The sequence below is a fragment of the Diorhabda sublineata genome, chromosome 8 (genome assembly GCF_026230105.1).
Source record: "Diorhabda sublineata isolate icDioSubl1.1 chromosome 8, icDioSubl1.1, whole genome shotgun sequence".
Taxonomy (NCBI): Eukaryota; Metazoa; Arthropoda; class Insecta; order Coleoptera; family Chrysomelidae; genus Diorhabda; species Diorhabda sublineata.
Window position 1 is genome coordinate 32,046,734 of NC_079481.1, and position 24,547 is coordinate 32,071,280.

The 24,547-nt window shown below is 30.2% G+C and overlaps 3 protein-coding genes and 1 long non-coding RNA gene across 11 annotated transcripts in view; 1 reads left to right on the top strand and 3 right to left on the bottom strand.

Moving 5' to 3' along the window:
* LOC130448195 (uncharacterized) overlaps positions 1–7,639 on the bottom strand; it is a 45,631-nt gene extending 37,992 nt beyond the window's left edge. Inside the window, exon 1 of one of the 4 annotated variants that reach the window (XM_056785453.1) lies at positions 6,495–6,677. In XM_056785453.1, the coding sequence (XP_056641431.1) occupies positions 6,495–6,618 (124 nt within the window). In that variant the 5' untranslated portion in view covers positions 6,619–6,677. Of the gene's footprint in view, positions 1–3,064; positions 3,282–5,875; positions 6,325–6,494; positions 6,678–7,493 lie in introns of those variants that run through there. The other 3 variants (XM_056785455.1, XM_056785452.1, XM_056785450.1) reach the window with 3 other exon arrangements.
* A 2,284-nt stretch (positions 7,640–9,923) lies between these two features.
* Positions 9,924–15,356, bottom strand: LOC130448197 (regucalcin-like). Of its 2 annotated transcripts, none has more exons than XM_056785463.1 (6): positions 13,154–13,804; positions 12,326–12,489; positions 11,940–12,143; positions 10,488–10,700; positions 10,315–10,427; positions 9,924–10,261 (listed from the first exon to the last, which is right to left on the bottom strand). In XM_056785463.1, exons 1-6 carry the CDS (start codon positions 13,156–13,158, stop codon positions 10,019–10,021), a joined length of 942 nt encoding a protein of 313 aa, XP_056641441.1. In that variant the 5' UTR covers positions 13,159–13,804; the 3' UTR covers positions 9,924–10,018. The 2 variants fall into 2 exon arrangements, with proteins under 2 accessions (XP_056641441.1, XP_056641440.1); XM_056785462.1 differs by lacking the exon at positions 13,154–13,804 and adding an exon at positions 15,227–15,356 and having other exon boundaries at positions 9,927–10,261.
* LOC130448198 (uncharacterized) lies at positions 13,567–14,130 on the top strand. Its single transcript, XR_008910311.1, has 2 exons — positions 13,567–13,682; positions 13,742–14,130. It is a non-coding gene; the product is annotated as an uncharacterized LOC130448198 (long non-coding RNA).
* A 102-nt stretch (positions 15,357–15,458) lies between the features above and the next one.
* LOC130448196 (scavenger receptor class B member 1-like) overlaps positions 15,459–24,547 on the bottom strand; it is a 63,102-nt gene continuing 54,013 nt past the window's right edge. For all 4 annotated transcript variants that reach the window (XM_056785460.1, XM_056785459.1, XM_056785458.1 and 1 more), the window contains 5 exons: positions 20,393–20,593; positions 19,673–19,900; positions 19,285–19,569; positions 18,947–19,072; positions 15,459–18,315 (listed from right to left, as the gene is read on the bottom strand). In XM_056785460.1, coding sequence (XP_056641438.1) covers positions 17,941–18,315; positions 18,947–19,072; positions 19,285–19,569; positions 19,673–19,900; positions 20,393–20,593 — 1,215 coding nt within the window. In that variant the 3' untranslated portion in view covers positions 15,459–17,940. The remainder of the gene's footprint in view (positions 18,316–18,946; positions 19,073–19,284; positions 19,570–19,672; positions 19,901–20,392; positions 20,594–24,547) is intronic.

Sequence of the window (24,547 nt, forward strand, 5' to 3'; positions counted from 1 at the left end):
TGCGAGTTTTGAGAGGAGTTTTTGTACGTCAAATGAACAAGTTTAAACACGACTTTATAGCTGGGTATCAGCAATAATTTATAAACTTTAAAAGACATTATTTTGATCGGGAAAACAACTTGATTTCAAACGGGATTCAACACCGCCCTGTATCTCAGAAACGATTCACCGTATGAGAAAATTTTTCAAACAAAAGTTGTGGAGAATTCAATTCTCTACAATATTGATACGAAACACGAATAGCGTAAAACCCATAGGAAACGAGTTATTTGCAAAAAATCGATTTTTTTGACTTTTGACCCCCGATTTTTAAATTTGCTCAAACCGAATTATATGCGAGTTTTGAGAGGAATTTTAGTATGTCAAATGAACAAGTTTAAACACGACTTTATAGCTGGGTATCAGCAATAATTTATAAACTTTATAAGACATTATTTTGATCGGGAAAACAACTTGATTTCAAACGGGATTCAACACCGCCCTGTATCTCAGAAACGATTCACCGTATGAGAAAATTTTTCAAACAAAAGTTGTAGAGATTTTAATGATCTACAATTTTGATAATAAATACGAATGGCGTAAAACCCGTAGGAAAGGAGTTATTTGCAAAAAATCGATTTTTTTGACTTTTCACCCCCGATTTTTAAATTTGCTCAAACCGAATTATATGCGAGTTTTGAGAGGAGTTTTTGTACGTCAAATGAACAAGTTTAAACACGACTTTATAGCTGGGTATCAGCAATAATTTATAAACTTTAAAAGACATTATTTTGATCGGGAAAACAACTTGATTTCAAACGGGATTCAACACCGCCCTGTATCTCAGAAACGATTCACCGTATGAGAAAATTTTTCAAACAAAAGTTGTGGAGAATTCAATTCTCTACAATATTGATAATAAATACGAATGGCGTAAAACCCGTAGGAAAGGAGTTATTTGCAAAAAATCGATTTTTTTGACTTTTCACCCCCGATTTTTAAATTTGCTCAAACCGAATTATATGCGAGTTTTGAGAGGAGTTTTTGTACGTCAAATGAACAAGTTTAAACACGACTTTATAGCTGGGTATCAGCAATAATTTATAAACTTTAAAAGACATTATTTTGATCGGGAAAACAACTTGATTTCAAACGGGATTCAACACCGCCCTGTATCTCAGAAACGATTCACCGTATGAGAAAATTTTTCAAACAAAAGTTGTGGAGAATTCAATTCTCTACAATATTGATACGAAACACGAATAGCGTAAAACCCATAGGAAACGAGTTATTTGCAAAAAATCGATTTTTTTGACTTTTGACCCCCGATTTTTAAATTTGCTCAAACCGAATTATATGCGAGTTTTGAGAGGAATTTTAGTATGTCAAATGAACAAGTTTAAACACGACTTTATAGCTGGGTATCAGCAATAATTTATAAACTTTATAAGACATTATTTTGATCGGGAAAACAACTTGATTTCAAACGGGATTCAACACCGCCCTGTATCTCAGAAACGATTCACCGTATGAGAAAATTTTTCAAACAAAAGTTGTAGAGATTTTAATGATCTACAATTTTGATAATAAATACGAATGGCGTAAAACCCGTAGGAAAGGAGTTATTTGCAAAAAATCGATTTTTTTGACTTTTCACCCCCGATTTTTAAATTTGCTCAAACCGAATTATATGCGAGTTTTGAGAGGAGTTTTTGTACGTCAAATGAACAAGTTTAAACACGACTTTATAGCTGGGTATCAGCAATAATTTATAAACTTTAAAAGACATTATTTTGATCGGGAAAACAACTTGATTTCAAACGGGATTCAACACCGCCCTGTATCTCAGAAACGATTCACCGTATGAGAAAATTTTTCAAACAAAAGTTGTGGAGAATTCAATTCTCTACAATATTGATAATAAATACGAATGGCGTAAAACCCGTAGGAAAGGAGTTATTTGCAAAAAATCGATTTTTTTGACTTTTCACCCCCGATTTTTAAATTTGCTCAAACCGAATTATATGCGAGTTTTGAGAGGAGTTTTTGTACGTCAAATGAACAAGTTTAAACACGACTTTATAGCTGGGTATCAGCAATAATTTATAAACTTTATAAGACATTATTTTGATCGGGAAAACAACTTGATTTCAAACGGGATTCAACACCGCCCTGTATCTCAGAAACGATTCACCGTATGAGAAAATTTTTCAAACAAAAGTTGTGGAGAATTCAATTCTCTACAATATTGATACGAAACACGAATAGCGTAAAACCCATAGGAAACGAGTTATTTGCAAAAAATCGATTTTTTTGACTTTTGACCCCCGATTTTTAAATTTGCTCAAACCGAATTATATGCGAGTTTTGAGAGGAATTTTAGTATGTCAAATGAACAAGTTTAAACACGACTTTATAGCTGGGTATCAGCAATAATTTATAAACTTTATAAGACATTATTTTGATCGGGAAAACAACTTGATTTCAAACGGGATTCAACACCGCCCTGTATCTCAGAAACGATTCACCGAATGAGAAAATTTTTCAAACAAAAGTTGTAGAGATTTTAATGATCTACAATTTTGATAATAAATACGAATGGCGTAAAACCCGTAGGAAAGGAGTTATTTGCAAAAAATCGATTTTTTTGACTTTTCACCCCCGATTTTTAAATTTGCTTAAACCGAATTATATGCGAGTTTTGAGAGGAGTTTTTGTACGTCAAATGAACAAGTTTAAACACGACTTTATAGCTGGGTATCAGCAATAATTTATAAACTTTAAAAGACATTATTTTGATCGGGAAAACAACTTGATTTCAAACGGGATTCAACACCGCCCTGTATCTCAGAAACGATTCACCGTATGAGAAAATTTTTCAAACAAAAGTTGTAGAGATTTTAATGATCTACAATTTTGATAATAAATACGAATGGCGTAAAACCCATAGGAAACGAGTTATTTGACGTTAAGAAAAAAAGTCTTAAATTCAATATTTTTAGTTTAGTTTTCACGACAATTTCATGTGGATTTTCAATTCTTTCGTATACTACGTTCCAAGAATTTACGTAATGACGAAACTTACTGTTAATTGTCGTTTGTACAGTTGCTGGTTCTTGCGGCACTCTACATTTAACTCTGATTATCACTACGAGTATTATTAATATCAAAACAACGGCTCCTAAATAAGCTATCGCCACCACATCCATTGTAAACATCTTTATATTCCGCGATGTTATAAACTTCGTAAGCTTTTGCTGAAACGATAATCGATAAACTGATACCGAGTATTTCATTAATTGGTATCATTTTTTTCGTATTATCGGATTAAGAGTCACTAGATAAACCTAGCGGATTAATTTTATGGGTTTCGCATTCCTGAAATACGTTCAAAAATACCGGGGTATCGTTGTTGGTAGATGTTCAGCTTAATTCGGCAACTTGTTGCTTGCTTCTTATCTCTCGTGAATTGGATCTTAATCTTCCGATTGTAAATTAGTCTTAGGTGAGTTGTAAAATGTTATAGATTTCAATTCGATCGATAATTTTTCATTTGACCTTGATCTTGCCACTCCTCACACTGAATTTCAGTCTTTAATTCATTCATTGTTGTTAATGTTTATATTGATTAAAATATTTCGTTTGGTTTCGACCCAAAACAGTGTCGCTTCGATTATATTAATATAGGGATTATTTTCATTTGGGTGGAACTACCAGTTGATTTCAAACGGGATTCAACACCGGCCTGTATCTCAGAAACGATTCGCCGTTATGAGAAAATTTTTCAAACAAAAGTTGTAGTGATTTTAATGATCTACAATTTTGATAATAAACATAAATAGCGTAAAACCCATAGGAAAGGAGTTATTTGCAAAAAATCGATTTTTTTGACTTTTGACCCCCGATTTTTAAATTTGCTCACACCGAATTATATGCGAGTTTTGAGAGGAGGTTTAGTACGTCAAATGAACAAGTTTAAATGACTTTAAAGCTCGGTATCTGCAATAATTTATAAACTTTATGAGACATTATTTTGATCGGGACAACTACTTGATTTCAAACGGGATTCTAACCGCCCTGTATCTCAGAAACGATTCGCCGTATGAGAAAATTTTTCAAACAAAAGTTGTGGAGAATTAAATTCTCTACAATATTGATAATGGATACGAATGGCGTAAAATCCAAAGGAAACGAGTTATTTGCAAAAAATCGATTTTTTTGACTTTTCACCCCCGATTTTTAAATTTGCTCACACCGAATTATATGCGAGTTTTGAGAGGAATTTTAGTATGTCAAATGAACAAGTTTAAACACGACTTTATATCTGGGTATCTACAATAATTTATAAACTTTATAAGACATTATTTTGATCGGGACTACCAGTTGATTTCAAACGGGATTCAACACCGGCCTGTATCTCAGAAACGATTCGCCGTATGAGAAAATTTTTCAAACAAAAGTTGTAGTGATTTTAATGATCTACAATTTTCATAATAAACATAAATAGCGTAAAACCCATAGGAAACGAGTTATTTGCAAAAAATTGATTTTTTTGACTTTTAACCCACGATTTTTAAATTTGCTCACACCTAATTATATGCGAGTTTTGAGAGGAGGTTTAGTATGTCAAATGAACAAATTTAAACACGACTTTATGGCTGAGTATCTCGAATTTCCTAGGTGAACTATCTTAAATAACTGGACTAAAGATCTCGTGGTTTGTATATAAAGATTTATTTAGGAAATTTACAAAGTAATAATCATAATGTCCCCTAAGAAAATAATTATTAACTAGAGTGTGTTGACATTCCATAAGGACACGGTTATTTAAAACAGTCAACTGATAAGGTTTACAGATAAACGTAATGGCTTCTTTAATAAAATTCAAATTATACATTAACTTGACTTAAATTGTTTAAAATATTCCTTATTCTTATTATTAGGGAGATATGTTGTACCAATTATATAAAATTGATTTTCCAGTACAAGATTTAATAATTTTATTTTGATTTAAATCAAAACTATTTTCGAAATCTACGCGAACTAAACTTAACTAAACTTTTTTTTCAGTTATCAGACTTGTTCATAGTGTCTAGGGGCCTGAAAACCGGAAAAATCTGGTAAAAGACGAAAATTTTCAGTAAACCTACCAAGCAATGCAAATTGGTGTTGGTACAACTGAAAAACCTTCCGATTGATCTCGAAATTTCCATCATCCAATAGAAACAACATGTTGAACCTCCCTCGTAACTGCATTATTACGAGAACACGTATCTATGGTTGCCTAACTTAAGAAAATATTATAAGTTGATCAACGACAGTCGAGGAATGAGTTCCCTCCGATAACCAATCAGAAGCCATCGTGTAAAAGTTTTAAAACCGTGGAAAACATCTCAAATAACCCTCGTATGATAACAAGTTCGAAGTACGTTCACCATTAAAATTGTCAAACTGCAATGTCAAATTTGACGTATTCGTATCAGTGTTGCCATATTTCAAAACGACAAAAAATAAAAGTAGTAACTTTCGTATAACAACTTTTTTAAAACTCGGTATATTAGTTTTGCTGTCACAATTCTTCGATACTTTTCCCAGGTAAAGTATAACCGATGACTGTTCATCGTTGTATAATTATTTTGACACATTTCGGACGAATTACTGATGGCCATAAAAAAAATTCCTAAACATGTGATTTATATAAATTTAATAACAAAACAAACATGTTTGCGATATTGAAACGTCACATAAAACAGAATGTCCAACATTAAAAAAATAGGTAGTTGATTAATTAAATGAATATTTAATATTAATTAATAAATAATTAAGAAACTATTAAGAACAAATTATATATTTAACCATTACTATTATAGATATTACAAGAATAATCTCGACTCACCTTGCCGTAGACGTGATTCGATTTCCCTTTTGAACTGTCGTCTCTTAACTTGCACGTATTTCCTTAGTAACAACAGTAGAAATATAATCAAACCGATAAACACCGCGAAACCGATTTGATCTCTTACTTCGAGCATATTTTCAACGTCAAATAACATCATCATAGAAAAGAAATCTATATTCGGTTGGCTTTAACACTCAACGAAAGTTTTAACTCGTTAATATTTGCGAGAGACAAAGATGTAAAACTGATTAGATAAAATGTTTCGATGTATAAAATAAATTTACTTAAGCGAACAACAAATCTCGGCCATATTTGGAATGTTACGTGTAGAACAAATCAAGTGATACATGGAAATTTTCAAGTAGAAGTTTGTTTAGGGGATTCTCTAGTAAACAGTAAATTTATTACATAATGTTATTTTTAAAAATATAATACTAGTTTACACGGTTTTCGACATTTTCAAATAAATCTCTAACAATTTATTTGTAATATTCATTTGAATGACTAACCTAACCTAACTTAACCAAGCTGATTTTAAATTTTAATTTTTGTCGATGACCTTGAAGTAGTCGTACACTGTCAATTGATTTATTTTACAATTGTTACAGACGCTTACCTGCTAATTCATTTACTTGACATATTCGTCTTTCGAAAGCTTCTCTTTGGGATACAATGTAAACAAAAACAATTATTGACAAAATTAACATTCCAATGGAACAAAGATCCAGAGCGTCTAACATATTTTCGAAATATTAAACAATTAGAATATGTACATTTGCTTTTGCAAATTTGAATTTGTGTCGTTTTTTCACATAATTAAGATAAGATAATAATAGGATTAAAAAAGTCAAAATAAGTCTATAATTGTAACTAGGCATGTGATAACGAAATTAAGTTTAACAAAAAAATATGTTTATCATATTTGATTCAACGTTATTACATTTAATTCTTCACGTAGTTTTATGTTTATTTGTGAATCTCGCTAGAAAAATCTAGATTGTTGTAATTTGATTCATTCGAGTAATGAATTTTGGTTGATTCAATCGATTAAACTAATTATATTCATTCAGTATTTGTGAAATAAAAAATTATCTCTTTGTTGTGAATAAAGTTTTGTAAAATTAGACTTATTTTTGGTTCATAATATCTAAATTTGATCTTTTACAATTGACACTAAATATACGAGGGTTGTCTAGAAAGTTTTAGATCCAATAAATGCTCCTTGTAGTCTTTCTCCTCAAAATATACGTTTAAGCATGTCTGATGAAAATTTGAGGTTAGATAAAAGAAGAACATCACTAAGGATCAGATCTGGTGAATCTGATGCATGAATTCATGCCCAAAAACCGTTTGTTTCGATGTTTCCTTTCTGTATCTCTGCCCAAAAACATAGTTTAGTCTATTCTACTACTTCAGGTTACATCGACAACAACATAAATAACAAAATGTCCATAGTTTCAGGTCCGGGTTCAGATATGATGCAAATTCGAGTGGAAGCGAGAGGTAAAGTACATAAATAGAGAGAGAGAGAGGGAGAATATATCAATAGAGATGGCGCTGGTGTCAAGATTCGATATTTGAATTTATAAACGGTTAAAGGTAAGTGAGTACTCACCGTTAGATCGCACTTCTTCCTTCTGGAACTGCAGATACTTCAACATGAACAGAATCAACATCATTAAAAACGAAACACCGAAGAAAAAAATTGTTTCGATCCAATCTTCTATCATAATGGAATAAACCTCGACGACACACTGTTTACTGTTAGGTATTTAACGAAATTTATTTTTTCGTCATTGTCGCTGTTAGATTAGATAAAGAGATTTGTCAAAATTAATTTTATTTGGTCTCGCGAAGTAAATATGACAATTTAATATTTAAATATTTAAACAAATAGAAGTGAGATTTTTTTTTGGAATGAATTTCCGAGATTATAAACACCCCGATTTTATTGAAATTTTTACCAAAGCTTATACTTGATTAGAGAAGATAATCCTTGAAAATGTGTCTATCTAGAAAGCTTCGTTTGCCCCGCAGCCCCCTTCAAAGTTATAACCAATTTTATTAAATATCTCCGAAAATACTGATTTTAGAGAAAAAAATTTTTAACAAAAAATGAAGATCTTAGAAAGCTCTACAAAAAAGATTATATACTATATTTACGTAAACCTATTCTTTACGGTGTTATGATACAAAATAAATCAGCAGTTGTCAAATTGACTAACCTAACCTTAACTTTTCTGTGTGTAATTGAACAAGTAACAGTAAAAGTTGTCGATCTATTATTATAAGAAAATTGGTAAACAACAACAAAATTGAACAGTAATTATACTGAAATTCATCAATAATTAAAACCAAAACGAGCGAATTGGCAATCCAGCAATTATCATAACTACATTTCATAGGCGTATACTGTATAGTGTAGCAATATTATTTTATATAAAATCCTCATGATTTTTTAATGATTCCAAATATATTTATATAAATTTTATATAAACAATAATAAAACTTGAACTTGAACTCAATTATTAGCTATAATATTGTCTATATTTAATCAATATTAACGTCCAGAACACAATCGCCTCTATTTATTTCTATTTTATCTATGATCTATATCGCAGAACGATAATATTTAAGCCTACTAGTCAGGCAACTCACAATACCACAATGCACTAAAAGGTGCCTCGAATAATATTTTCTTACGTTATAATACATTATTGGATACATTTAAAAGTATTGAAATTGTTGACTATAAGAATAATTTAATATGTACTTAATGAGCATAATCTTAAAAGTCCACTGAATAGTTTATTAAATAGAGACTGAATGTGCAATTTCCCGCCTAAGCAACTCTCCGGCTGGAATTGTAACTCGCGCGACGATGTTTATTGGCGGGAAAACTTAGTAGATATGAGTAGGTCAAGTTAATAAGCTTCAGTTTACCTTCGGTATCTGAAGACGATAATTTCATTATCGAAACGCGCCTCTGAAAGTGTAATTTTTGAGTATAATGATAGTAATAGATAGTGTGTTTAATAATATTTCATTAGTTTGATTTAAGCGTGATAGTAAGCTTAGAAACACATCACTAATAAGTTTCATGATTTAGTACAGTGCCGACATGAATATTTGGTGGTGATTTCATTGTGTTTATGTTGTTTATAAGTGTTGTTTCGTTTTTCGGATGAGAAAGAGGAAATAAGTGTTGTTTTGTTTCAATAATAGAAAGTATTAGTTCAGTTTTTCAGATGAAAGAATCTTTTTGTTGTGAATTTTCAATAATGGAAAGTGTTAATTTAGTTTTTCATGTGAAAAGTAGAAATTTAGTGTTGTTTTGTTGTGAATTTTCAATAATGGAAAGTGCAAGTTCAATCAATTCTTTAGATAGGGCAGAAAAAATAAGAAAATGGTTTCTTTTATCATTCTATAGAAAGGAAAATGAAAAAGAAGAAGAAAGTACTTGACTTCGAAGAGCTATTCCTACAGACGAGGGATTTGTTTGAGGTAGGTGGTATAAAATTATATTACCATGAAAAATAATTTTCATTTACTCTATTTCAAAACATTAGCGGAAAAATATTTACATTTTTGTTATTGATAGATGTCATTTTGTGTAAATTGAAGCGAGGAAACCATTACGAGTAATATTTTAGTTCGTTTCTCACCATATTTTCTTTCTTTTCTCATTAATAACTTTTCCTTTTTCAAAAATAAGCAAATGTTCAACGTAACGTGACATATGACGTCAGTATAGTTTTGATGTATTTACATAATTATTGTGTAAAGCTTTCCACGCGTCTGTAGCGTAACAACACGTGACGTAAATTTAGAATGCGTTTGTCGTGTGACTTATGACATCAGCTTAGTACTGCAGTATTAACATACGGTGTAAAGTTCTTCACACGTCTGTAACGTGATAGCACAATGACCTCACGTGACGTGAATTCAGTTTTAGTGTGTTTATCCTCACATGTCTACCTTGTTTCTGTCTTTTTCTTCTTTCTTGTGTCAAAGTAAATCGAAAGGAGGTGTGTAATAATCAAACTCATTCAGATTATAATCATTTATTCAGTTATAAATAGGAAATTAGATATGACAATCACAAGTAATTTAACATTATCGCCAAATTTGACAAATAATTTATTCTTTACAATTTATAACAGCTTGGTTAGACGGAAATCCTTTAACTCCCAAACCGTAAATGGCGTACACGCTACCAGCATCCGGTTCTTCTTTCATTTGTTTATCGTCAAGATGGAGATGTGACGTAGTCGCATACAAAATGTCAAATTTTGGTCCGCCCCAAATGACAGAAGTGACGTACGAAGCTGGCATCTTTATTTTCCTCATTATCTTCCCGCAAGACGGATTTACTTGAATAATCTGAAAGTTTTATTAAATATAAATTTAATTTAGAATAGAAACGAATACCGTACTTCGTGACCTCCAAACATGGCGATCCACAGATGGTCGTTTTCATCTATAGTCATTCCGTCGGCTATACCAGGATACCCGTGATCTTTTATATTCATAACCACTCTTTTATTACCTAAAATAACTTTTTACGTATATTTATCTGTAGAATTTCGAATTTAATTCTACTACTTACAAATAGAAGCATTTTCCAAGCTGAAAGTATATTCGTCAATATCTCTAGTGGCACTGTCTATGTAATAAAATTTTTTGTTGTCTTTGGACCAAGCGAGTCCGTTACTTATACTGACTTTCTGTAATATTTCACGTTCTTTGAGGTTATGATCAATCATGTACAGCGACCCGCCGAAATCTGGTACCGATAAATCAGTTTCACGTTTCAAAGTACCTAAAAACGAATTATTGTGGCTCTTATTTTGTTTTAGGTAGATTTTCTCAATATACTATCACGATTATTATAACAATTTTTTATCAAAAATGCGACACTTTTGTTTTGTTCGTCAACATAATCTCAGATTTTTATTATTTTCATAAAAAATTCAGAATTTTCTCTAGTATAAATGTATAACCGTGTTTTTGGAACACATTTTCGCTTTTCAGATTTGTAATATTTCGTAATTTAAATAATGTTCCACAAAAAATAAAACATTTTATTTGGATTAAGTAAAAATTGTGCTGCCATCTTACGAACATTTTTGTTAATTAACTCAAACATCAATAGAAAGTGAAATGTGAAACTGTTTTATAATATAGGACTTTTTAAATTTGGAATAAATCATAGTTTCATTAAAATAGTATATTTGTACACATTTCGAACGTATAACTTGAAAAATAAATCATTTAATTTGGAATATCAAGTGGAAATTTTGCTGCAATCTTATTAAACACTTTTAACTCTTCGAAACATCATTACAATAATAATTAAAAGTGATTTTGTTTTAAATGTTTCTAATGGGACTTTTTAAATGGAAAATTAGTTACATTTTTTATCGGAATCAGTGGATTTATATTGGAAAACTACCTAAAAAGTATAAATTCATAACAAAATGAATTGAAATAGACACCGCCATCTGTTACTAGTACTTCAAATGTTGACAGCGGTCATTAAATGTGTTTTATTCCACATGTGGTAGAAAGAGAACTCTCTTATCGAGCCCAATAAGAGTCAAGTACTTTTTAAAACAAATTATGTTGAATGTGAAACAAAATTAGCAGATATAACGTAAAAGTATTACTTAGGAACTGAATTAAAAGTGTTCACTGTACCGCCATCTCTTATTATTACTTCTAAGGTAGAGAGAAGTCGAATCAGATGTCGATATTACAGTTAGCGTCTGCAACAGTTGAATAGTTTGAAATTTTATTGTCATCTCGAATAAAATTACGTGATTTCATATACACTGACTTTATTATCAAATTTAGTGGAAAAATTGTTGTTTATATATAATGATTTAAGTGTTTACTATGATTTATCTTTATCCAAATCGTGTACTATTCCAAATTATTTTTAATAGTAGATATCAATTATTAGAGGAATAATCGGCAACATGCTAATATGTCGTGAAGTTAGCTGCGAGTGCGAATAGATAACATTAGGTTACAAATTAACTTCGTTAAAAGTACTTACCTCCCCAAATTCGACCAAGACTATCAGCTTTACCGTCGTTGAATTGATTTTTCGGTTTGTCCTTTTCAATCATGTGAATTTGTTTGAAGGTCACTTTACCTTTGTCCGGCCATTTAAGTTCGTACATAAAACGATCACCACACACTACCCAAGTATCTTTTTTCCCTTTTATCCTAAGGGCGAATCCAACGGAATCATGATTTGCTGAAATATTTTGAAAAAATTCGCTGATGTCATCAAGAAACCAGAACATACACTGATAAAGTAGAAGAAGAAAAATTCACGGGAATTATACGGGGGATGGTTAAACAACGTATTTAGAAAATGAAATTGAAGTTAAAAGTGGAAGAGAAAATAGATACAGATTGTGAATTAGTATTACTTACGTAATTTAAAACAGTCAGGAGAAATGGGTGACTCACAATCGGTTTTTAATTTGTACAAGGTTGCTTTAAATGTATCGGTGTATACCAAAACATTACTATCTGGGTCCCAGTATGGTCCTTCGCCATGTTGGATACGGGAAGTCAATTTAACAATCTTTACTTTACTAAAAAAATGATAATTTATATTTTTTCAATAAGTGCTTAATAGAAAATATGAAAGTGGATGTACAAAAAATATTCTAAAAGAAAAATTATTTCAATTTAGAGACGTTGGCATTTTATATTGTGACGTTTCTTTCGTGTTATTTTTTTTCGGACTATTTTACTTTTGCCTTTTCGATAAAGATGGAGCATGTCAGCTCAATAACTCCTTCGGAATGAAAATAACATTTTTAATAGCTGTTAAGTATAGTAAACAATCTAACCTTAATTCTGTCAATGTGAAAAGCAATGTTGCCAGATCAATTTGTAAAATTGCTAATCTCACTATTATCCCTTTATTTGGTAAATTCTTAGATCGTGACGTTTTTTATGATTGAATAATATTATTAGTTGGAGATAAGGCATTGAAATAAAAATAATCAAAATAAATGATAATAATTAAATGTCAATGAATCGTTGGAACTCTTACAATATTTGCGTAAAATAAAAAGGTACCGCTAAAATAAAATATAAAGGTACCGCTAATGTCATTTTTCTATATTAATTTTAATTAAATCAAAAGTTTGATTATTTCAAATAAAATTATTTATAATTTATGGTAAAAAGAGAATAGCCGACTTTGGAACAAAATTATAGTAGTGTAAACAAATTAAAAACATCACTTACTCCATTTCAGTTCACCATTCAAAAATTTCTTGAAGACACGAACACGCACGTATCTTTTTATGTATTTATATTCAGTTTACAACTTTATTGTGATGTAATAAAACAAATTTCAACAAATGAATAATTTAATCCTAATTTAGTGAGAGTCATTAACATTTTATCACAATTATGAACATCAATATTATCTATTTAACATAATGACAATAAAACAAGCTGGAAACAGTGATATTAGGTTGTTCAAACAAGGAATTTTATGAGGTCAAACTAATCTGAAGGGTTTCATTGTTACGTCTTCATATCGTAACCGGTTTCATCATTTGGATATAAACTTGACGCACCGAATACGTTCACCGTTCTATCCAAATTAAAAAGCACGTGTAAAAGTTTATACCGTCGTCGACTAGTCGTTTTAAGTGAATCTAACTTTAGCCACCGTAGAAACATCGTAGTAAATAAGAATAACCAATCAAATTTGTTTTCACTGATCACATGATACTAATCTATACATTTTGTTTACCTTGTGATGTAGGTATGTAGATTTTTTTTATATTTCACCAATAAAACATTTGATTTCCTCGTTCATTTTAGAAAAAAGATTTCAAAATAAATATAAATACAAACAATATGATTAGAAAATGTGGGGTTACGCGTCGTGAGTAGGTTAAGGTGTGTACCGCGCACCACCAATTAGAAAGACTTCTAAAACGCCGCCATATTGAATTATTGGTCAATCAGGAAAAAGCGCGCGAAACCATGTTCAACGTTAAATGATTTCATACATATATCGTAAATATTTTTGTTTCATTCATTCAATTATTGAGGAAATTCAGATTTATAAGGGAATATTTTTAGTTTATACAATGAAGTAACGAAAGAACTAGTTTATAGTATATCCAATAGATGAAAAGAATGGAATTTTATGATAAGTAAACAAGTTTTTGTTATATATTTTCTTCAAATATAAAACATTAGTTTTGTATAGCGTTTAACTTTACAGCGTTGCCTATTTGTATAGGTAATCTACCTATACTTAGATACTTTTAAAACGAATATATATTTATAAGCGTCATTTCTGTGTATTACTATGAAATAATGGTTAAAAATATCACTTACTCTCCACAATCTTCACCGTAGTATCTGACGCTGGCGGTCAAAATATTTCTAGGCATCGTAAATTTATTTATTGTCCCTAAATTAAGTCCACGCATTGAGCACCAGAATTTGGGCGCTGTAGGCCTAATGCACCTCAACATTTTAAATTTTGTAATTTTATTCCCCGATACACTAATTTGAATAGAAAAAAATGTCACTGTGGCATTTTTTTCGTTCCCATGGGAATTAAAGAAAACTTAAAAGGTCACTTTTAAAAATAATTGATATTTGCACAAAAATGAGGTTATGTAGATGGATAATAGAGGAATTTGAAACTACAAACAATCATTATGCTCATATTCTTTTCAACTCACCTCATGATAAATAATATGAGTTAATTTTATTAAAGAGGAATAATTTCAATAAATATTTGCCTCCCTTACTGATAAGGGGTAGATTTTATATTAGTAGCACATCGTTTTTATTTACGTTCACTTCTTTATGTAAACTTTTCTAACATTTCTTAAGTAACTATGAAAAAAAAATGTCAATATTCATTCCATATGCAATGTTAAATCGAAGAAACCTAAACATGCAGATGACGCTTTAACTAATATACCAGACTTTAATAGGTTATTACCAATCAACTTTAAATACTATTATTTTCTTATTACATAGAAGATCTGGCAACATAGCTCTCTTGTAACAACAGAGAAGTCGAGATCAAATAATTCTACGAAATGGTACGTCAAATGACGAAGTACAACTAATAAATATTTTAAATTATCTCGTTGAAAATTGTTTTGTACTAATAATATATTTTTATTAATTATAAATAAATATGTAATCATTGAAAGTAAAATTTGAAAAAGACAAACAAAAAGATTTATTTATGTCAAGTATTATTTGCACAATAGACAAATTAAAATATCAACGAGACTTTTTCTTATACTAATCGATATTGAAAATAGTTGAACTAACCTTTGTGTAGCATTCGAAATATCATTCATATTTAACAAATCGATGAACATTGACTCACATGACAGCTCGCTCTGTGGTAAAGAAAATGGCCGTCGTGTATCAGCAGGTCCAAAATTTTAAAATAAAATCAATTAGCGGCGGTGATAATTTCAAATTTGTTTGTGTGTTTACTGTGGATAAGCAAAAATGAAAGTCTAATATCGACTTTATTAAGGTGATTATAAAATCAAAGTTATTTTTAAAATAAATATTTATTAAAAACTTAAAGCTAATATTTACAAATTTGTATTGTAATATTCCACTAATTATTCTTACAACAATATTCTTTATTCGTTTCTTCTTGTTGTGTCCCGGTTCATTAACATTAGTTTATCCTTGAAATATTTCATATTATATCATTTCTTTCTAGTATTAAAGTAATTATTGATTCAGTTTTTTTAACTCACTTTATAAGTATACAAGTCTTATGGTTTATAACTTTGTATTTTAGGCTTGCAGATTTTAATTTTCCTTCACTATTATAAGCCCTAGTATTAAGAACATATTAAAAACCATTTAAACAAGTAACTTTTTTTAACAAACAGATTATAACTACATAAAATAAAAAAGTATTTACATTGATGTCAGATCCTTGATTACTGATTAAAACTAAATTCACCCTATATAACATTTAGATAAAGTACTAGACCCTTGCTATCATATTAAAAAGTAGTTTTTTCAAACTTATATACCATATTAGAATCATTTAGACATATGAATTAAACATTTATTCAAATATATAGTAGTGTGCACGTAAAGAGACACAAAACTGCTCTAATAATATCTTCTGGTAATGCTCGGTTCCTTATTATATAGGTGTTAATCAAAAATAATTGTTAATAAGTGTTAATTGGATTTAGTCATCATGGGATTGCTCTTGCACGTGGTATTTCAATTCAACAGGGTTGCCACTACTTCATCATTTATCCTATATTTCCTGACGAGCCTACTGCAACGCATCTTCAATTTGTTTATGTGGATGAATCATAAATGGAGTTGTTGGTAGGTTTAGGCGGCTTCATATTATTAATACTGTGAATATTACTAAATCCCCATATCTTATTTATTATTATTATAATTGTTTTGAACAAATTAATAAATTTTCATTTCCAGTCATATCAAAAGTTAAGTTAAGCTTGGCAACATAGATATTTCGGGGTTAAATGATAGTTGGTACATCAATATATTTCATTTCAATTATTTGCAACGTTGCCAAGCTCTCGCGAATTCAAGTTAATTGAATTTTTGTAAATAGTCAAAAATTCAATAGGATTGATTTATAATTAATCAACTCATTAAATGATGAAATGGAATTTTTAGGAATATATTATAAAAAAACAACTTATCATATCTTATGATCATTAATATGATTATTTTCCAATCTTCACCGAAGTAGAATTAATCTTGGCAACATCGATTATGGATAAATTAATTAGTAATCAACAGTTGGCATAATCGATTGTATTAATTTCATTTAAATCGGTTGCAGCGTTGCCAAATACTTTGACGAAACTTAAAATTTCAAGATTTCAAATAAACTATGTTTACAAAATAAGAAAGTAGCGGTAGAAAAGTATAAAGATTACCTCATTAACCGTTTTTCATTAATTTAATCATAATTTCTAAATTTTAAGTTGACAATATCAATAAATTTTTCGAATGTTGGTATCATATCAATATTATGTTTTCGTAATTTCCGCTTCACTCTGTTAACCTATAAGAAGCTGTCCTGTTCGTTATTGGTAGAATAATTTACAACGTTGCCAATATTTATTTGAATTATCCAGTCCGAATATTAAATATGAAATAATTAATCATGAATTTAATTAACCATAAAGATAACCGTTTATCAATATACAGGATGTGGTAATTGTTTTAAAATTCTTCAGCTGGTATCAGCTATCAAATTTCAATTTCCAATAATCTCCAAAGTAAATTTTCAAGCTTGACAACATCGATTATGGATAAATTAATTAGTAATCAACAGTTGGCATAATCGATTGTATTTCATTTAAATCGGTTGCAGCGTTGCCAAATACTTTCACGAAAACAATTCGAAATTTATTTAAAAAATGTTGTAGTGGGAGTAGACAAGTTTTAAAATGCCCCGCCCCATTAACCGATTTGCATTTTCAGTAAATTTATTTTCCGAATGTTAATTTACAACGTTGCCAATGTTCATTCAAATTATATCATAGTTGAAACATGAATTTAATTAAGATAACTGCTCTCAATATACAGGATGTGGTAAAAACATTAAATTAAAAACTAAATTAAATTAAAAATTAAAAAAAAAATAAAGAAAACAACTTTTAATTTCGGATCAACTCCTTAGTAGACTTCAATCTGGCAACATTGAGTATCGATAGTTGTACAACTTCTAATTAAATTAGTTGTGGTGTTGCCAAACTTCTTAAATTTCTCAAGTTTATAATGTTAATTGCAAAAATCGTCGTTCTAATACCAATTGTCCATTTATTATAGAAACCAACAAAATATTTGAAAAAAAAAAAATGATCAAAAGTGGTTGATGTGAAATATTGACTAATATGGCATATGAAAATTAACTCTAATTGTATCACAATATCGTTTTTCTTTCCTATAAAAAAAGGAACAGACTTGATAATGTCTTTTAAACACATTAGAACGCCAATTCCTTCACTGTCATCTTGCCATTAACCGACCAAAGCACTTTGTTCGTGACTCGTATCAAGTTCTTGTTCATTATCATCTACGCTTTGTTCACTGTCCGTAAGAGGCACCATACTATCGATATAAACCTCCAGTTCCTTCGCCGTTAAACTAGATGATCTAGCAGGAATGTAGCTGCTCAGTTTCCTATCGATGTTGTAGACCAATTCGTCTTCTATCCAAGGTTCTTGGTGTCTAGATCGGCTCCTCGATACCCTGACGAATTTATACAACGATACCAAGAAGAAAAGCACACCACCCGCCAGGAATATTATCATGAAACATTTTTCTACTAGAGGCAACACGTTTAGGTACATCCTGAAACGGGTCTCCAAAAAATCTGGCAGTTTATTCATGGACTGGAAAGAAGAGAAGAAAATATTGAATACATCTTCTTTTAACAATATTAATGGAGAAAAAAAAATATTGAAAATTGGAAGATTTTGTAGGTAGTTTAAACATTTCAGTGAGGCCGCCATATTGCGTGACGTCTTAGGTATAAAATAAACACTGTACAAAGTAAATACGTCAGTTATTCTAGAATGAACGTTATTATTGAACATTTACTAATCTGTTTTGTGCCAGGATTTGGCGTGGCGTGGCGTGTTGTCTACAACTTTTTGAATCGTAATATCTCAGAAACGGTAACTCGTAGGATTATAAGTATCCATACATTTTGTATAGATAATTCTATGGTCTACAATTTTTGACCGAAGTATTTTTATGGTAGAACCTACCATTTTGTTAAAAACCGCTAAAAACTCATTTTTTTCTAATTTGACCTCGAGTAAATTTTTTTTTCATACATGGAAATGGTGGGGAATTTAAAAGTTTCATTCGTAATAACATTTTGAACAATTTCACTGATTTTCAGTTTGTCGTAACTTCACGTATCTCAACTTTTATTTTTTGGTATAATTTGACCGGACTAATAGTTTGTGTAGTTTCCAGTTGTGGAACAAAATCAATATAAATCATTTATTTACTTACTATTTCAGCCCAAAGTAAAGGTAGTACTATGTTATCGAATCTCTCACAGTTCGCAATGGTTTTTATATTTCTTAGATGCATGTTAATTTGAAACCTAACAGCTAATTGGAGAGGGAGACCTGAATCCTACAATATAAAAAATATTTCATCTTTTAACTACATTAAATCATCAATTGAAATCAAATATGAATACCACACATATACTTTTGGTCAAAAATTTTCAATATACAAGATTTTTTAGTATATATGAACGGACTATAACCACAAATGAGACGGAGAGTTTAAAAAAAATCGTTATATCGAGGTTTGACTGTATTAGAAGCAATTCATTGACTTACAGGTTGTATAACGAAGAAAGTCCTGTGTTTCTTGGGGTCTGGATTCATTCCGATGACGTTAGCAGAAAGGATTTTGTCTCCATCGAGGAAATGAGGATTGCTAAGGGCGATTGGGAACCCGTAGTAGCACCCTCGTACGTCTAAAAGACCTCTGGGCTTACAATTGGTGGGGTCTTTGCAAAAACATTTGTTATTTTCACGATCCCAACCGTTGTCATCGGCTTCAGGATCGAAATTATAAATATAAGCTTTAAGGCCACTGGTGATGGTTTCATTCACTTTTATCTGAAATAATTATTAACTAAAAACATTTATCTAATCGATGAAACTTTTTGTATGGAGTATAAATGTTGTTAGAGGTGCGAACAACTGTTACATTGTAACTTACCAGTTTTTTAGCTCTGCACATACTTTTTCTGAAAAACAATAGGGTATCGTTGGGTTCTATGTACCCTTGGAACTTTGTACCATCCGAAGCTCCTGATATATCGCCACATGGACTATCCCACTGGGGAATTTTAGTGTCTCCTCGGTATTTTTCTATTAAACCAATATTATTGAGACCGAATTTTTGACCGTCGTAAACAGTTTCATAATCTCCATCGAAGTCGTACATCTAGAAAGAAAAAAAAATGATTTATCAAGTTTTTTTAATATTTAAAACAATCTTATAATGAAGTAATAACATAACATTAAAATCCAGTTAATTAAATATTGAATAAAATGAGAACGAGTTGTCCCAACTCTACAAATTAGATCGTTACAGTTTTTGAAACACAGGTGCAGTATTTGACGTATACAATGTTGCCAGATTCAATTTAATTAAATCTTAAGTTATTAGAAACTTTCGGTTCCCTAAATAAATGTATTACATCTCGTTATCATTATTGTAAATTAGAAAAATCAGTTTCAGATTCAGTTTATATTAAATAGTTTATCATTTTACCATAAAATCGAGTATGCACTGAAATTTCGAAGTAATAATAACATGAAAACAATAAATCTGACAACATTTCAAATGTCAAATCAAGCGTTGCCAGTTTTTATAAATAATCTGTGAAAAGCGCTTCACAAATTCAACACCGATAATTTTTTTTGTTGAACTTACCCTATCGATCAGACCGAGTTTATCGAAAGTGATCCAAGTAGGCATGAAATTATTTCCTAACGTTAAAATACTGCTGTAATATCCAAACATGAATTCTCTCGCTGTCATCGTAACTAAAGGTTGACTCTCTGTCTGTCTAATGAGTAAATTCAGACCTATCCTAGTGAAGTATGATTTATCAGAAACCACGTCTGCTATACTCTATAAAAAAAATTTTCAAACACGTAAAAATTATTAGAATAACTAAAAGTTTGTACTTTTAAGAACAAGGTAAATATATTCGATTGATAAACACCATAAACAACTGAATTTATTACTTTTTGCATTATTCTTTCTTGTTAAAAAAAGAAGATATAAGTTTTTCAAATCAGTGTTTATTGGAAATAATAGTTGTAACACACATTTCAATGCTAACTTTTTATATTTGATTATTATTATTATAATACAGATTTTATTACAAGATACGTGGCAACACCGCACTGTTACGTTACTGAAATTATAGTAGCTTTGTTCGTGGTAGATGTTTTGTGATTATGCGCAGTTTGAAATTGTGCGTTCGCGGTATTAATGAAATATGTTCAGAATTTTGAATTCTGTGTACGTGGAGTACACTAATTCCTGGGTAAGGATTGTCAATCCGGCGCATGTGCGTGCATCCTATTTGGAATTTTTGTGATATTTACCACGGACTAACCTCTAATTCATGTGTTTTTCTACGTTTTTGGAATTGATATAAATATTATATTTTTGCTTTATATAAAAACGTTGATATATAAAAAAAAAATGAGTGAATAATAATGTACCCCTACTCTCCAATTATTTTTAATCATAAATTCTTCATTTCTATTCGTGGTAATAAACTTCTAAATAGCTGCGTCGTTGCCAGATTTATTTGCACGTATAAACATACATATTAATAAGTATATCTTTTATAAAAAAAATTAAGAAATTAATTGGATGTGCTGCGGAGATTGACCTGATACTCAACATTAAATATTAATTTTATGCTCGCGAAAAAAATATTTAATTATTCCCGATTCATCGTTACCGGAAAAGGAAGTATGAATAATTATTCCAATAAAACAAAGTGTCCAAGGAAAACATCAAAATTTGCAAACATTTAAATAGTCACAACAAGTTATTTTCGCGCAGATTCCAATTTATTTTAATGCGTATTTTCTTGACTTTTTCAAGGAAATCTTAGTAATTTGTTCGGATACAAGGTTGAGCAAACGGCATTTATTCATTTGCGTGTTGCAGCTTCACGACAGATAGGTCATCCACTTATAACAACTGCAAATAGTTTTTTTACTTTTAGAAACATGCCCGACAGCGTAATTATTCAATGGTAAAGTGGAATATTTTTCAAACTACCGATTTGAATATAATGATTTACAAAGAACTTCTTCATATTGAAAAAAAAACACGATTTTATCTTTAATAAAGTATACCTGTCATAGTTATAAGTTAGAAATTAAATATTTCTATTTGAAACTTGACAACGCTGTAGTTTCTTCTACTACTAATAAACATTCAACCAGTTATACCAACTGTCGAAAAACGAATTTACCGTTTAGTCTTAAGTCTATTTCAAAGAAAATTATATGCAATATTTTTAAAAAAAACTTGAACTCGAACACGAATAATAACTCTTGGTTGATTCAACGAGTAGTTGGGTTGAATCTCAACAAGTTAGTGTCGACGTAGACATCACGAAATTTTGAACGTTTGAAGAAAATGTATTGAATTAAGTAAAAATCTAAAGTTACGTTTTTTAACCAATTGAATTATGATGTACATAAATTCCCTTAATAATTGGTAATAAATAATAATAATAATAATGAATATATTCAATTTTTTATATAAAGATGTTTGGAAAAGAAAACTAAATACTCAAAGGTGGAAAACTTTCGACTTGCACCTGGTATAATTGGGTAAACAAGTTTTTTAATAATTGTTTTATTTGATATTTTCAACTTTGCAAATCGCCTGTTATATAATTCTAAAATTCGTGATGATAATTCATTATTAATTCAAAATAAAGATTCAAGTGCAAACTTGTCGGATTATCATCAAACCATAAACCACAATAAATGTTTATTTAATTTTTTTTAACATATTTAATAATTAATCATAAATTTTACCATGAATCTATGATCATTTCCAAAATAACTGTATAATTCGGAACATTCGCGAATCAGAACTAGTTAGTTGAGGTCAACGTTTCATAGACCTAGTAAAATTAACACAGAACGACCGATTTAATAGATTATCAAAGTCTAGATTATTCCGTTTTTGGCCTCAATCTTGAAGTACAATACACTAAACTATTCCATTATATTGCCTCAAAATAGAAGAAGAGCTTCAATCAAATATAAATAATGAGGTTATGGTTCATCTGCTAATTTACAATATTAAGCTTGAAATAACAGATTTGATAACTCGTTTACGGTTCATTGGTTTTGTAATAACAATAAATTTATATTAATTATTATATTACTGTCAAATTTTTTTCATTCAACTAAACATATGCAATTCAATTATAAATATAAAATTGCATAACCATCGAAATATGCTTGTTTTTATTATTAGTGCAACCCGTAGAGTGATCGTGTTATCCAGTGTGTGAAACTGTTTTTCGAATGGACAAAAAATGTAAACAAGCACCTGTGGCGATGAGAAAAAGCGATGATGCCGCGTCAACAATTTTTATGAAGTTTTTATCATACATTCGAGAAGCTTGAATATTTCATTAGAAGTTATAATTAAATCGAAGTGGTTTATGTCCGTCAAATTCTTTTCATTTTTGTACACATATGCAATTTAATTATAAATATAAAATTACATAACCATCGAAATACGGTTGTTTTTATTATTAGTGCAACCAATAGAGTGATCGTGTTAGGTAGGGTGTGAAACTGTTGTTTGAACGGACAAAAAATGTAAACAAATACCTGTGGAGAAAAGCGATGATGCCGCGTCAACAATTACTATGAAGTTTTTATCATACATTTGAATAGCGAGAATATTTTGTTAGAAGTTATAGTTAAATCGAGGTGGTTTATTTCGTTTATGATTAGGTACGAATGTTGTACAAATACTTGCTCAATAAAATTAGCAAATCGAGTGAAATCAGTGAATAACCAGGCAAGTAAAAGTCGTTTATAAACGAAAATGCAAAAAATTCAGTAGCAATGCAAGTGGAAAGGTATTTGATTTATAATAAATATTGCAACACTGTTTTAATAACGGCTAAATATGAAAAACTACAATGCTTTACACAAAATGGCGAAATAGTGTATGGTAATAAATATATTTTTATTTATTGATAAAACTTTCTAAAGCAACAATTTTTTTTTATAATTTCCAATAGCATGAAAATTTAAATACAAGAAATTCATCATTCAAATTTCATTTATACGTTTTTTCACGTGATCGGAAACAGACGGTGCACCAATCAGCTGCGCGTGACGTCACTAAATAGTAAACGGACGATTAACACCGTTTTAGCTATCGCTGAACTAGAATTTACGTTTCTATATCTGAATTAGGATTTGTTTTGTTTATGTTGATTTACAAAAAAAATTATAATGGAAAGCGAGTGCTCTAAAGCAAATAATTCCAACTTGACAACGCTAAATATGGCGCAGAATCAGTTACAGATGCAATTATCGATTCTTGTTTTATAAAAAGCTCCACATTTTGTTTTTTTTCAACTAAAGGTCTAATTTTTGCACTGGTGACAGTGCACTTACTTCCGCCTAGTTGACATTCATATTTTGTGGGCTAAACTCCATCACTAGCGCTACAGCTTCACATGGGGGCCTCAAATTTTCTCTAGCCACCAACGCCATCAAAATGGAGGTTCCAAATGTATAAAGTCCTTGGAGGCGCGTGTATAAATAGTTTTTCAGGTGTTTTCAAGGAAGTATTAGTGCACTTTAAACCACTTAAGAGTTTTAAAAGACTTTTCATGACACAATAACAAACAACAACACTAAGGAATTCCGTTAACTGTTCACAAGCATACTATGTACTGACGTCACTACATCGCCATATTGGTAACGATCTTTGTAGCGTGAATTTTCATCGGAAAATTTCCGAATTTCATAATTTTGCAAATACCTTATTTCATTTGATTGACATTTTGATAAA